This window comes from Rhinoderma darwinii, chromosome 3 (genome assembly GCF_050947455.1).
Source record: "Rhinoderma darwinii isolate aRhiDar2 chromosome 3, aRhiDar2.hap1, whole genome shotgun sequence".
Taxonomy (NCBI): Eukaryota; Metazoa; Chordata; class Amphibia; order Anura; family Rhinodermatidae; genus Rhinoderma; species Rhinoderma darwinii.
Window position 1 is genome coordinate 88,909,750 of NC_134689.1, and position 13,258 is coordinate 88,923,007.

General features: G+C 42.8%; 1 protein-coding gene across 2 annotated transcripts in view; it reads right to left on the bottom strand.

The window, feature by feature from the left end:
- Positions 1-13,258, bottom strand: part of LOC142748979 (organic cation/carnitine transporter 2-like) — an 82,811-nt gene that overhangs the window by 26,242 nt on the left and 43,311 nt on the right. For both annotated transcript variants that reach the window (XR_012882349.1, XM_075856449.1), the window contains exons 4-9: positions 13,029-13,200; positions 8,538-8,664; positions 6,983-7,083; positions 4,820-5,034; positions 2,498-2,680; positions 1,881-2,016 (exon numbers count right to left, since the gene is read on the bottom strand). Coding sequence is in view for 1 of the 2 variants with exons in the window: in XM_075856449.1 (XP_075712564.1) it covers positions 1,881-2,016; positions 2,498-2,680; positions 4,820-5,034; positions 6,983-7,083; positions 8,538-8,664; positions 13,029-13,200 (934 nt within the window). In the remaining variant the exon portion in view is untranslated. The remainder of the gene's footprint in view (positions 1-1,880; positions 2,017-2,497; positions 2,681-4,819; positions 5,035-6,982; positions 7,084-8,537; positions 8,665-13,028; positions 13,201-13,258) is intronic.

Here is a 13,258-nt window from a genome sequence, read left to right on the forward strand (position 1 = left end):
AACTTCTGCAACGTAAAGATGAGATGACTTGAAATCTCATTTACTTTGCTCGTACTGTATTACGTGGTAAATTTTCTGCGGGAAACCCCTGTGACAAATACACAAGTAATACGCATCGTGGGTAGTATGGCAAAAATGCATGAATTGTGATAGAAATAGAGCTTCGAGGAGGTCTGGAGTACTCGGATATCTGTTCCTTATTCTTGTTGTAAATATGAGTAGAGGGGATTGCAGGGATATTGGGGGGGGGAAGAGAAACAGGTGATAAGAAGAAGGGTAGGAGAACTTACAAGCTCATAAAGCTCCAAATGCGTAAACCACATAAGGATCTTAGGGATTAACTATATTACTAAATTAGTATGAGAACGTTTTATACTCCGGATAGTATCATTCAAGAATTTTGTGGGTTATTGTTGGATGCAGTCTGGAAGAATGTCAAGAAATATTTTTCCACCCAGGCTATTCGGAAGAAGTCCAAGATGTAGGGTTGGGTCAGGCAGCATTCAGTCTTTATCAACGAGCATAAGAAATCATTAACAAGTTGGTAGCATGAGTTTTCACATACCGCTTTTTAGCGTGCCAGGATCTTCCAGCAGAAGACTGCATTTTTCCCCCACCATATACCTGGTCATCAAGCTCACTATTAACCTCTTCATTCAACGTGCTATGTGAAATATGGAAATCTGAACTCTTACAGTTTTTAGTGGTCTCCTAGGAGGTCATTGTGACATCAGAGCATAGTATTTGGGTCTTTGGGCTAGTATACACACAAAATGATGGGGCCCTACAAACCTATACTGTAGTCTGGGTAGCACAGTGTGGGGCCTCCATACACTTCAGAATGCTCTCCTAGAAGCTTTGCTTCTAGGGAAGAATGAAGTCTATGAAATGGAGCATGCCACATTTTTTTTCCTCACAGACTCTGTTACAAAACATCATCACTGTGTGTCCATGTGAAAATCAGAGGTACAAGGTGGTCTACACGGCCTGCGTATTAAAGATATGTGGAACAACAATATCCAGCATGTAGATAATTCCTTTTAATTACTAGGATTTCTATCCCTTACTACTTCAAACTCTGCAAACCCTTTAATAGGTGAGAGATAGAGGTTAAGGATAAGATATGGTGTCCTAGTCAAAGATTACATACTGTCCAAACTGTAAAGTTATGGAACATGCTCCACAGGATTTGGTCATGGAAATATTAATGAAAATCTTCCTTATAAAAAATGCAATATATAGGGTTACAGGTATTAGGCTGGAATCACACATGCAGTTTTTGTGTCAGTCCGGCCTCCTGGGATGACGTTTCAGCCCATGTGACCGCTGCAGCCAATCACAAGCCAATCACAGGCTGCAGCGGTCACATGGACTGCCGCGTCATCCCAGGAGGCCGAACTGGAGGAAGAAGCAGGGAGTTCTGGGTAAGTATGAACGTCTTTTTTTTTTACAGGTTGATCGTAACTCACTGTCCAGGGTGCTGAAACAGTTACTGCCGATCGTTTAACTCTTTCAGCACACTGGACAGTGACTACTTACTGACGTCGCCTAGCAACACTCCCGTACACACGTAGTCACCCGTAATTACAGGAGCCCCATAGACTTCTATGGGCCTGCCCGTGCTGTGCCATCCAGATTAGTGCAGTGCAATTTTGCAGCGAAAACGTGCCCGTAAATACAGGTGGAATACTGGTGACACCGGACCCGTATTTACAAGCACGGGTCCGTAAACACTGGTGCAATATGGGTCGAATACGTGTGACCAAGGACCCGTATTTACGCCAATGTGAAACTTACATTTATACAACCACACCACTGACATGTCATATTAAGAACTAAGGGCAAAAAAAGGTAAAAAACAAAAATAAATACACACTCACCCTTTTACTTTGAGCATCTCTCCAATTGTGTCTGGCAAAGGCATAGAATAGGTTTCTGGCAGAAACAAGGTAAAAATACCCACAAGAACTGTGAGACTGCCCATCAGGACAAAAGGCAAATGTTTGTCATAGGCACCTAGAGAAGGAAGAATTGTTACATACACATGATAAGTTTTGTATATATATATATATATATATATATGTATATTAATTATAGACATAAGCAACCAGTGATGTGCAATGAAGATCCGGTAATGCCTTAAAAATACAGGTATAATACTGGTGTAAGGACGCCTTATTGAGGACACAAATTAATCAAAACTGAAAGCATAGTAATATAGCAGTACTGCAATGTAAAATGATTCCAATGCTCAATAATGGCATATATCTTAGCGCCTGCAGGTTGCTGCTGCATCTTTATGTTTGTATGTCTATATTTTGTTATAACCGCACAGGATATTTCTAATAAAAAATGGCACATTTTGTGGTATTTGTCAGTTGTTTTTTTTTTTAATAGGTAATAAATTACATATCCAAAACATTAGGAAATACAACACACATAGCTATTTAAACATAACGTAAAATATTATTGTCATTTGTACAATGACAGAACTTACCGAGGTAAACAAAATAGGGGGATAAAATGCTGCCTAATCTGGAAGCCATAGAACTGGCTCCAACTCCCATGTTTCTTACGACTGTAGGGTACAGCTCAGCAGTGTATACATAAACCATGGAGAACGCAGATGTGATTCCAAACTTCCCAAGCATGACCAGCAGGATTGACAGAATACTCATATCTGCAATAAAACAGATACCTCACTGGTTCACCGAAATAAAAAAAACATATGGCATCCATATCAGACGAATTAGTAGAACCAACACAACGTTACTATAGATCAGGGGTTATCAGCTGAACCAAGACCGCGGACGCCAGTTGTCCGGACTAGTCACGTTGCTAGCATCGGGCATCTGGGGCAGAAGCCCAGATTTTTGGCCCGGTACCCCGGGCGACTGCCACATTCAATTGTATCTGCGTCCTCAGGACGCAGATACAATTCAATACTATAGTGGATCAGGGAGCTATCAGCTCCCTGCTCCACTATTCACAAGACTACAGGCAATGTTAAGCTTGCAGCCTATAAGATCCAGGGACAGGATCCCTGCACAGGGCGGCGCGATGACGTCACTGAATCGGGCCTGCCTATGCAAGGGTCCCGTCTTGGTGTCTCATAGTCTGCAGGCCTAACATGGCTGAGGAGGCCGGCAGAGCAGCTCTGTTCATAGTGTAAATGGGGCTAGGTAAGTACAAGATGGTTTTAGTTGTTTTGGGGGCACTATCTACAGGGGGGGTAACTGTGTGGCACTATCTACTGTGTGGCACTATAGTGTGGCATTGTCTACAGGGGGCAGTGCGTGGCAACTATCTACAAAGGGCACTACATGTGGCACTATCTACAAGGGGAACTGTGTGACACTCCCTGTAAGGGGCATTATGTGGCACCATCTACAGGAGGCAGATAAGTCTCGGAATTCTGCCACAGATCCACGGATCAGAATTTCCTATGGCAAAACTGACCCGTATGAATGTAGCCTTACTGTTGGTGATCAGCTCGGACCTTCACCTGTTTGCAGACACAGGTAAAAGGACCTTCACTAAAAAATTTGAGTACCTCTGCTATAGATGTTCCATGGGGTTTTCTTTGCCTGGAGGGGTGGTAAAAATATAGCTTATACTCCACCTATTAGTTATAGAGTTAGTTAAACATTCTAGTTGGCTTTTATAATGAATAAAAGCTGAAGAAACAAGCTAATTCCTTGATTTAAAGAATACAATGGATGAAAAATAGACATGTAGCAGAGTTAAAGAAGAACTTCACCAATTTATTTCTTTACCTATATAGTGCAGCACTGGCCTATTATTAACGAATAATGTAGAGGCTCGTGTATATCTATACTAGTTAATGAGCCATTTATGGGTTGCCTGCCATCTTGATTCCTCCTTCCTCTCGGATATGGTTTCCCTAATGCAGCCTACATTTCCCAAGATGCCTCTGGCCTTGCAAAGGGGGCGGAGTCTAATCACACTGAACTTGCTCTGGTCTGAGTCCTATCTAAGTGCAGCAAGTGATAGATCAGTGACAAAGAGCTTCTGTCCTCACACTGCAGAGTCTCAGCAGCACTTTATGCATGGGGACATATAGAGGAACAAGGAGAGTGACGCTGGGTGCGGAGAGGAGGTGTCTCATAAAGAGGGATTTTATGCATGATAAAGAGCTCCTGTAGTTCACAGGGAGTCAGCCACACAGGATTAAATGCCCTCTTGTCTACACATGAGGGCATAGTCTGTTTTGGTGGTCAGACTGAGATCGCATGACACAGCTGCCTAAAATGAAAGAGTTAAAAATGTCTATATGCAACTGAGCTGGGAAGAAACAAATGACACTGCTAGAATATGGCTGGTAAGTTAACAAGATTTGTGCAAAAACAGTAACGTTGCCGAAATTCTTTAAGTTAAAGCTGGCCAAACATTTAGGATTAAAGTTGGCTGAATTTCCTGATGGCATGATAGGCTGACACTGTAATGGGGGCAGCCAGATAGCAGAGAATGGGGAAAGAAGGATTGGGCGTGTTGGATTATAACATTTCCTAACCTTTGCTCACCTCCTAGATAAGTCGCCACCAGAGGTATCTTAGCAGCGGCTTCTCCCGAGCTCCCTATTGAAATAAACATGCAAACATCCCAGTATGCATGTTTATGAAGGAGTCCGGTGAGATAGCTCAGATGTATGGCCAGCTTAAGTCACCAACACCAAATGATCAGGATTGATAAAACTAGTAAATAAAATGTATGTGGGACGAATAGAATAGTTACTTTGCAGCGACACAAATTCTCACAAAACAAAAACGTCAAGATAAAAGGATAACACGCATCTTACGTTGAGGCACTAGCTGTATGAAAAGAAGGACAACGCCCCCGAGGAACAGTGTGCTGGATGTGGAGTATCTTCTGGAGAAATTTTTGAGCAGCAACCAGGCTATGATATAAGCAGGGACTTCAATGATAGCGGACAGGAAGCAGTTCACATATGGGTCACCGTGTAAATTGGGAGTGTTGAGTGACAAGCCAAAGTATCCTACAGATATTATCATCCTGCAGAAATAAAACATATGTAATTGTAAGCCATGGAATGCAGAATGCTGCAAGAAATGCAAGTCCAGAAAGAGCTAGCAGGAGGCATGCAATACGTCTAACATTGTTCAAATGATTGAATTTTAAATCCGTGTATGATAAAGCATGTATGTGAAATATTTGTAACTAACACCCAAAATTACGGCTGGTCCTGTCAAAGAATAGGGTCAATATACACCATTCAGCCATAATATGAAAACCACTGACAGGTGAAGAAAATTATCTGGTTACAATGGAGCCAGTCAAAGGGAGGATATATTAGGCAGCCAGTGCACAGTCAGTTCTTAAAGAGCACACGGGGCAGAAATGCTGCGGAATTGCTGTCCGAAACGTCCGATATTACACAGCGTTTACACAAGATAAATTGACATGCTGCAAATTGAGAATCCGCACTGCAGGTCAATTTCTGCATTTGTTTTCTGCGTTTTTTTCTGCAGCGTTTGGATGAGATTTGTTCACTTTACTGTTACTGTAAAACGTTGCAGAATTGCCAAGCAAAAATTCTGGACATAAAGTAAGGACAACCGGTGATCTGGCAACACAGTCATGGGAACCCAAGGCTCACTGATTCACGTCGGAAGTGTAGGCTAGCCCGTGTGGTCCGATTCCCACAGAAGAGCTACTCCAGCACAAATTGCTAAAAAAAAAAAAGTGAATGCAGTCTATGATAGAAAGGTTTCAGAACAGACAGTGCATATAAGCTTTCTGCGTTTGGGACTGCGTAGCCGCAGGCCGGTCAGTGTGCCTATGCCGACCCCTGTCCACTGAAAAAAAGCGCCTACAATGGACATGTGTGAATCAGTTCTGGACCATAAAGAAATGGAAGAAGGTGTCCTGATCTGATGAATCAGACTTTCGTTTCCACCATGCAGACGGATGGTTGCGTGTGAATCACTCACAAGGGGAAGAGATGGCACCAGAATGCATTATGGGAAGAAGGCAAGCTAGCGGAGCCCACGTTATGCTCTGGGCAATGTTCTCCTGGGAAACCATGGGTCCTGGCATTCATGTGAATGTTACTACGACACATATCACATACCTAAATATTGTTGCAGACCAAGTATACCCCTTCATGGCAACAGTATTCCCGAATGGCAGTGGCCTCTTTCAGCAGGATAATGCGCCCTGCCAAACTGCAAAAACTGTTCAGGAATGGTTTGAGGAGCATGACAAAGAGTTCAACGTGTTGACTTGGCCTCCAAATTCCCCAGATCTCATTCCGATTGAGCATCTGTGAGATGTGCTGGATAGAGAAGAAGTCAGATCTATGGAGGCCCCCCTTCACAACTTACAGGTCTTAAAGGATCTGCTGCTACCATCTTGGTGCCAGATACCACACAACCCCTTTAGAGATTTTGTGGAGTCCATGCCTTGATGGGTCAGAGCTGTTTTGGAGGCCTACACATTATTAGGCAGGTGGTTTTAATGCTATGGCTGATCGGTGTATATTTAAAAATCTGTCACAGAACTACTTAAAGGGGTTGTCTAATCACTGATTTTTCTGGGGGGTGGCTGTGGCCAGCCAGGACTCTGTCCTGCAGCAACAATGTAGTATTTAATGGAATTCTATGTAATATATGTATGGCCAGAGTGAGAGACACTGCTTGTTAGTGGCTCCCCCCTCTGGCTCCTAGAGGAGAGGGTCCAGAGCAGATGTCCGCATACCCTAATGAGGCATCGGGAAGGGTCGTTCTGCTGGTGCAACTCCTTTAAGGCCCTCTTACATGGAACTATTTTTTAAACCACTTTTGGTGGTTTAAAAAGTTGTTTCCAAAGATCTGATGGACATTTCCCCCCTGCCAGAGAGGAGTGTCATTGTGGTCTAGCAACAGCTCTGCATGTTTTATTCCACATTTATTGTCCTGCCGCAAAAGTAAGAAGTCTTCATGGAATAAACGCTTCAACTTACCAGAGTAAAATTGACAGAAATGTGACAGTACGGATATTTCTAGTTTTTAGCAGGTCAAAAAAAGTATATGCCTTGTGAGACTGGTCCTTTAGGTCTTGCAGCTATGGCACCAATGATAAAAAACACAACAATTAACAACATAGATCATCACTGGTCATGTGGTCCACACTAAATAGTTATGGGGTATACACTAACATATAGATGATTATTAGGAAACTCTAGGCACTACTTTTCTTATTGCTCCATGCTGTATTTTATTACTACGATCAGGTATACATCCTGTTAAAACAAAGTATAACTTCTTTTCACAAGTATATATACAATATGCCCTGCATTCCTACTCTATGAGAGGGAGCGACAGCAAGGGGCAAGCCAATAAAGATTTCTTCAGTATAAATATAGCACATGACATTTCTCTCTTTTCATAGCTAACATTTTTTTAGAACTAGATTGCAGTGATCTTATCCCCTATAGGAAACTTCCCATACTGTGTCTCCAGTAGTTCAACCAAGACCAGAAATATGTATATACTATGTCTAACGCCAACAAGACAAAACTATTTAAAACAAAATCATTTCTAATATGTATAATTTCTAATATATTTGTTTCAATTCCTCACTGTTTTTCAAATCTGTTTTCTGTCAGTGAATAGAAACAAACATCCAGAGGCTAAAGGAGTGCATAAACCTTATACCTCTTACATCTGAGAGGTATCTGAAAATGTATTCAGTCTAAAAAAAAACTATTACGAGCTAAGCAGCCCGGACTGCAGGCAGATACATTCAACCTACACGGATGCATTGCCGCAAACTTTTAAGACAAGAAAGAGATTTGCGCTGCTAATGCAGTTAGTTCCCGGAAACTTCACTTTTAAGAATTATTACGTCTGCACATGTCTTGCGTATTTTGATGTAAACATGAAAGTTTTAATTCACTGGTAGCAAACGGAGATCTTGAAAATGATGAAGACATGGAATACAAATTCAATGATTAAAGGGGTTATCTCCTTTCCTATTGCAGCCCATCCAGCCCCCCTGGCAAACCGCTGATTTTGCAGAGGGAAGCCTTCTCTGGTCAAACGGATGGGTCTTAGATGACATTGCTTTATGTAAGCATGGGAAACCATACGATTGCTCCGATTGACTATTATTTGTAGATTACAGTTAGAATATTTGTACATTTATTAATCTAACAAGTAAGCAAGATTATGATGCATGTTTCAAAACTGTATAAAAATGTTGTATTACCATCATTGTAATGACCTGCAGAATAAAGTTAACATACATTTATACTGCCCAGTAATCACGTAAAAACCGATCTCAAAAAACAATCGCGAAATTGCTGTTTTTCCCATTCCCCCTCCTCAAAAAAATTGAAATTCTAAGTTATTTAATACACTATATTCTCCAAAATATATATAAAACATACATCTTGTCAGACAAAAAACAAGGGTGCAATTGATCCCCCGCACTTCAGTCCCCAGGCATGGAGGATTCCACCCACAAATATCCAATGTCTACAATGAGTTGCTGTCAGTTCATGGAGAACAGCTTACCTCGGCAGGACTAAATATTACGTCAGGAGGTGTTAGCCCATTTTTCTTGGCTGCTCTCCTTATGATATGTTCAGCTTCAGTGATCCTGCCCTGCGATAGCAGCCATCTAGGAGATTCTGGGATGATCCTGCCATAAAACACAATTACTAGATTATTACCACTGCAATCACTTCCAGTATTAGAAGTCGTCATATGTAGATCCAGGAGGCTGAGATATGAGAGGCATTTCGCGTTGTCCTTGTACTGTGGCGCTGCTTTCACCCGCTGTCCTTATTTCAGCTTTGTCTGCGTATATGGAGGAGCGTGCACATAAAGGCAGTCAAGTCTGGTCTGAGAGCTTTGTACACACGCGGAGAACATACAAACCCCTTTCAGATATTGTCCTGGTTGGACTCAAACCCAAGACAGAGCTGCATAAAACACTGGGCTATCGTCTTCAGGGGTTGTAAATTGCCACAAGGAAAGCAGCTCCTTCTCCTTAGACTGGGTTCACATGGTGCTTTTTTTGTTCCATTTTTATCATGCTTTTTTGGGGTTAGGTCGATGAACACTCATTGAGACACATGGGGATTCATCTACCAAAAACACGCGTGCTAAAAACGCACCATGTGATCCCATCCTTACACCTGCTCTCCCCTAAAATCCACACTGAGCCCACAAAAGGTAGTGATTCAGCTAATAGATATCTTATAAATAAAACAATAAAATAAAGTAGACGTTAACGTCTCCTAGAAGTTCTTCTCTACCAAATTGCTCCATCCCTTCTGGGTTCGACTCTTCTTAGGCTGGGTTCACACTGTGCATTTTTAGCATGCAATTTTTTGAACACTCATTGAGAGACATGGGACTTTATCAACCAAAACAAAAGAGTATACTAAAGCAGCAACAAAAACGCACAGTGTGAACCCAGCCTTAAGGTCCAGCATGAGCATTAGGTATGTAAATGTTAATAAACCGGGCCATTCCGGTTATTCCACAAGCCATGATAAGATCTGTCAGCATCAGCTAGCCTCCTTCTTATTGTCCTGGTAGCAATAGGTTGTTTTTCACATTGCACAATCACTATAAATATTGTCAGCGCCTTATGGGTAACTACATAGAGGTTCTAAAACATGTTGTAATAGGGAATAGAGACATGCACCGTATCTTTATATTGTATCAAGCATTACAAAGCTGCCCCCTTGTGGAAAGAAAATACATTTCATCTTTTAAAGGGAACATGTCATCAGCTTTTCCACTCTAGATCTGTTCTAAATGTACTGCATGCCTGTTTGTCCCCAGTAGTGCAGAATACCTTACAAAAAGACGTTTTAAAATGTCCCACATCCTATGTAAATGAGGCCTAAATTGTCTATTTACTCAGCTCAGAAGTGTCTGGCGTATTCATCTCTAAGCCATCTTTCCCTGATTGACGTGGATGACGCCTCCTGCGTCACCCACAATCTTCTTCAAATTAGGATGGAGCATGCGCAGAAGGGAATTGAAGCCCCTGCCCACAACAGGGAGTATCCAATGCGCATGTGTCGGTTCACTGAAGGATGCGCTATCCATGTCTATCACGTAAACGCCCAGGAGACACATGAGACCGCATATACATACGGCTTAGGACATTTTGAAAGTTCTTTTTGTAAGGTATATTGCGCTACTAGGGACAAACAGGTATATATTTAGAAAACTCACTACATGACCTAGAGCGTGGTGTAACAAGTTTAGGGGGGGGGGGGGTAAAAACTGATGACAGGTTCCCTTTAAGTCTCCACCTCTCAAAAGGCAAAATATGTGCATCTGAATCAGACCTAAATCTAGAAAACCAGCATTTTTAATGCTGTAAACTACGCAGTAAACAGGACAAAATGTTTAGGGTTAATTTACACAATGCGGAATTGCTGTGGATTTTTAGTGGATATTCTGATAAGCATGTCAAATTGTCGAAGACTTCCATTGCGGATTTCATCACTTGCAATACACATTGTGAAATCCGAACCTAAATCCATATGTAACATATGTGGATTTGCATTGAAATCCGTAATGGAAAAAATCTGCAGTGTGTGGAACACATAAAGCTGGAGCCGCAGGCTGCTGAAACCACTCCCCCATGCGCTGGCGCACAATTTTGCTGGTAATACCACTAAATCGCATGGCCATTTGTCACCCATGTGGGCATGGTTTCAGCCACCTATGGCTTCCATGCTGTGTGTTCTCACCCTGATGGTTAGAATACATCACTATTTAACTCCTGGAAATCAAGTTCTGTATCAGCATTGTTAAATGATTAAAAGCCAATTGTCAGCTGCGAGTGATTATTACTGCTGAACAGGCAATTTATAAGTCACGTACCACAGGACACAGCATTGTATCACATGGGACTGGACAAGATCAGAGTTTGGAACGTTTATGTTCCTTGAGAATCGCTTATATTTCTATAAGGAAACCAGGGGAATATAACACGCTGGGTTAAAATGCTTGTTCAATGGACCGTTCTCTCTCCTGAATCCCCCATAAACCTGCACCATGGGATTGGCAGAGCATGAATGATTATATCAATTAGGAGAGGCGGATAAGCCCCTGCCAGGCACCAGAAAGTCGGGCTGTTTCCATATACATTAGATTGTTAGCCGATCTCGCGCAAGAAGGTGGCAATTTTTTTTCTGCCAAGGGCCATTTGGATATTTATAAAATCATTCGCGGGCCATACAAAATTAGCAACTTAGAAATTCACCTGCTATATTTGGTCAAATATTAAATTAACTCCCCCCTAATGTGATAGCTGGAACTGCTTGTCTTTGGTGAGGCGTGTGATGTTCGCCGGTATTGATGATGATGATGATGATGATGATGGTGTCAGTCTGGAGCTCAGTTGACTCTTTACAATGGTAAGTTTTGAAAAGAACTCGCAGCAGTAAGGTTTTCCCATCAGGGACATTTATGATATATCCACAGGATAGACCCGCATCTATCGCTAGAACGGGGCCCCCTAAACCCTATTCTACTACTCTGCAGTACAACTGATTTCCGAGCATGAAGAAGAAAACAACGTGGCTAACTGAGCTACGCAGTTTCCGTAACTCCCATAGTAGTGAATGGCAGTTACGAAAGCAGCGTAGCATGCGAGGTACGCTGTTTCCGTAACGACTATTCAGTTCTATGGGACTTACGGAAACAGCGTTGATCAGCGAGCCACGTTGTTTTCTTCTTCATGCTCGGAAATCAGCCGGAACACAAATAGGTAGAACGGGGTTTAGGGGGCCCCGTTCTAGAGATATGTGCGGGTCACAGAGGTGGGACCCGCATCTATCGGACATTTATGACATATCCTGTGCATATGCCATAAATGTCCTTTATGGGAAAACCCCTTTAGTCATCTGACCTCACTTTATGCTTTTAGGACAGGCCCAATCCTATGTCTGCACTACTGCTAAATATCTACATTTAGGCTTCAGCTAAGTTTCTAAATTTTAGGTCAAGAGCAGGAGCAGGGCAAATGGAGCCAAGTACTGAATATGCAGCGGTCTGTGAGGAGGTCAGTGCGTGCCAGCTCGGGAGTGGACCAGTTCAGTCACCTGACCTCATGTCATGTGACTGGACTGGTCCACTCCCGGGCCGGGACACACCGGCCTCACCCAGACCGCCGCCATACTTGGCTCAGACCGCCACCCTCCTCCTGCTCCCAAATGTGGAGGGCTGACGGAGCTAAAGAGGAAATGACACGGCGGCAGCGGCGGTCAGAGTGAGGTCGAGGCGTGCTGTGACGGGAGTGGACCAGTCCAGTCACCTGACCTCATGTCACTGACTTGAAGTCAGGTGACTGGACTGTGTCGGCCCGGGAGTGGACCAGTCCGGTCACCTGACCTCACTGACTCATGTCAGGTGACCGGACTGGTCCAATCTCGGGCTGGAACGCACCGACCTCACTCAGACCGCCGCCGCCATACTTTAGCCAAGTAGCAAATGATGCGGCGGCAGTGCGGTCTGGCATCGGGCTGGACGTTCCCCACCCCTACTTTAGACAATAATAAGCTTTTAATATCTAAAATGATACTATTCTCTAACAGGGGTTATCCGGGAAGTAATTTTTTTTTTCTTAGGGGCTGCAGATGAAATAAATAAAAAACAAAAAAGCAATACTTACGTATCCTTGCCCCCAGCGATCCAGTACGGTCGCTCTGTCCTGGTGCTTGTTTACATGCACGTAGCATGTGACCGCTGCAGCCATAGGGCTCAGTGGCTATATGTTGTATTTCTGCCATTATGCCAGAAATATGACTTGTATTTAGTAATACCACCAAATGACTTTACAAATAGTAGTGTCTGTTCATGAAAGGAAACAAACTCAAAATACTTTTAATCCATAAAAACATCCATCATAGAAAGGGCCGAAGGAAAATGAAACAATAAAGACTGGTTGCTTTGGGCAACTCCTCCACGTTCATAAGCACTACTGTACTTATAATAAATCTCCCTTACTGTGTGTGAAGTCAGCAGGAAACTTACCACCACAGAGGAATACATAACAGGCCAGGAAGGGTGAGAGCCATCAGCAGCGAGCGCCAGTCTCTGATAAAAAATGCAATCAGCGGCAGCAACATGTACCCAATAGCATAGAAAATACACACACCCAGCGTGGAGAATATGATGCGCACTGACTTGCCCAGTATCTCTGCCCCTATTTAAAGGAAGGTAAAAAGTTACATTTAGTAGATGGGTGATGTCATTTTATATAA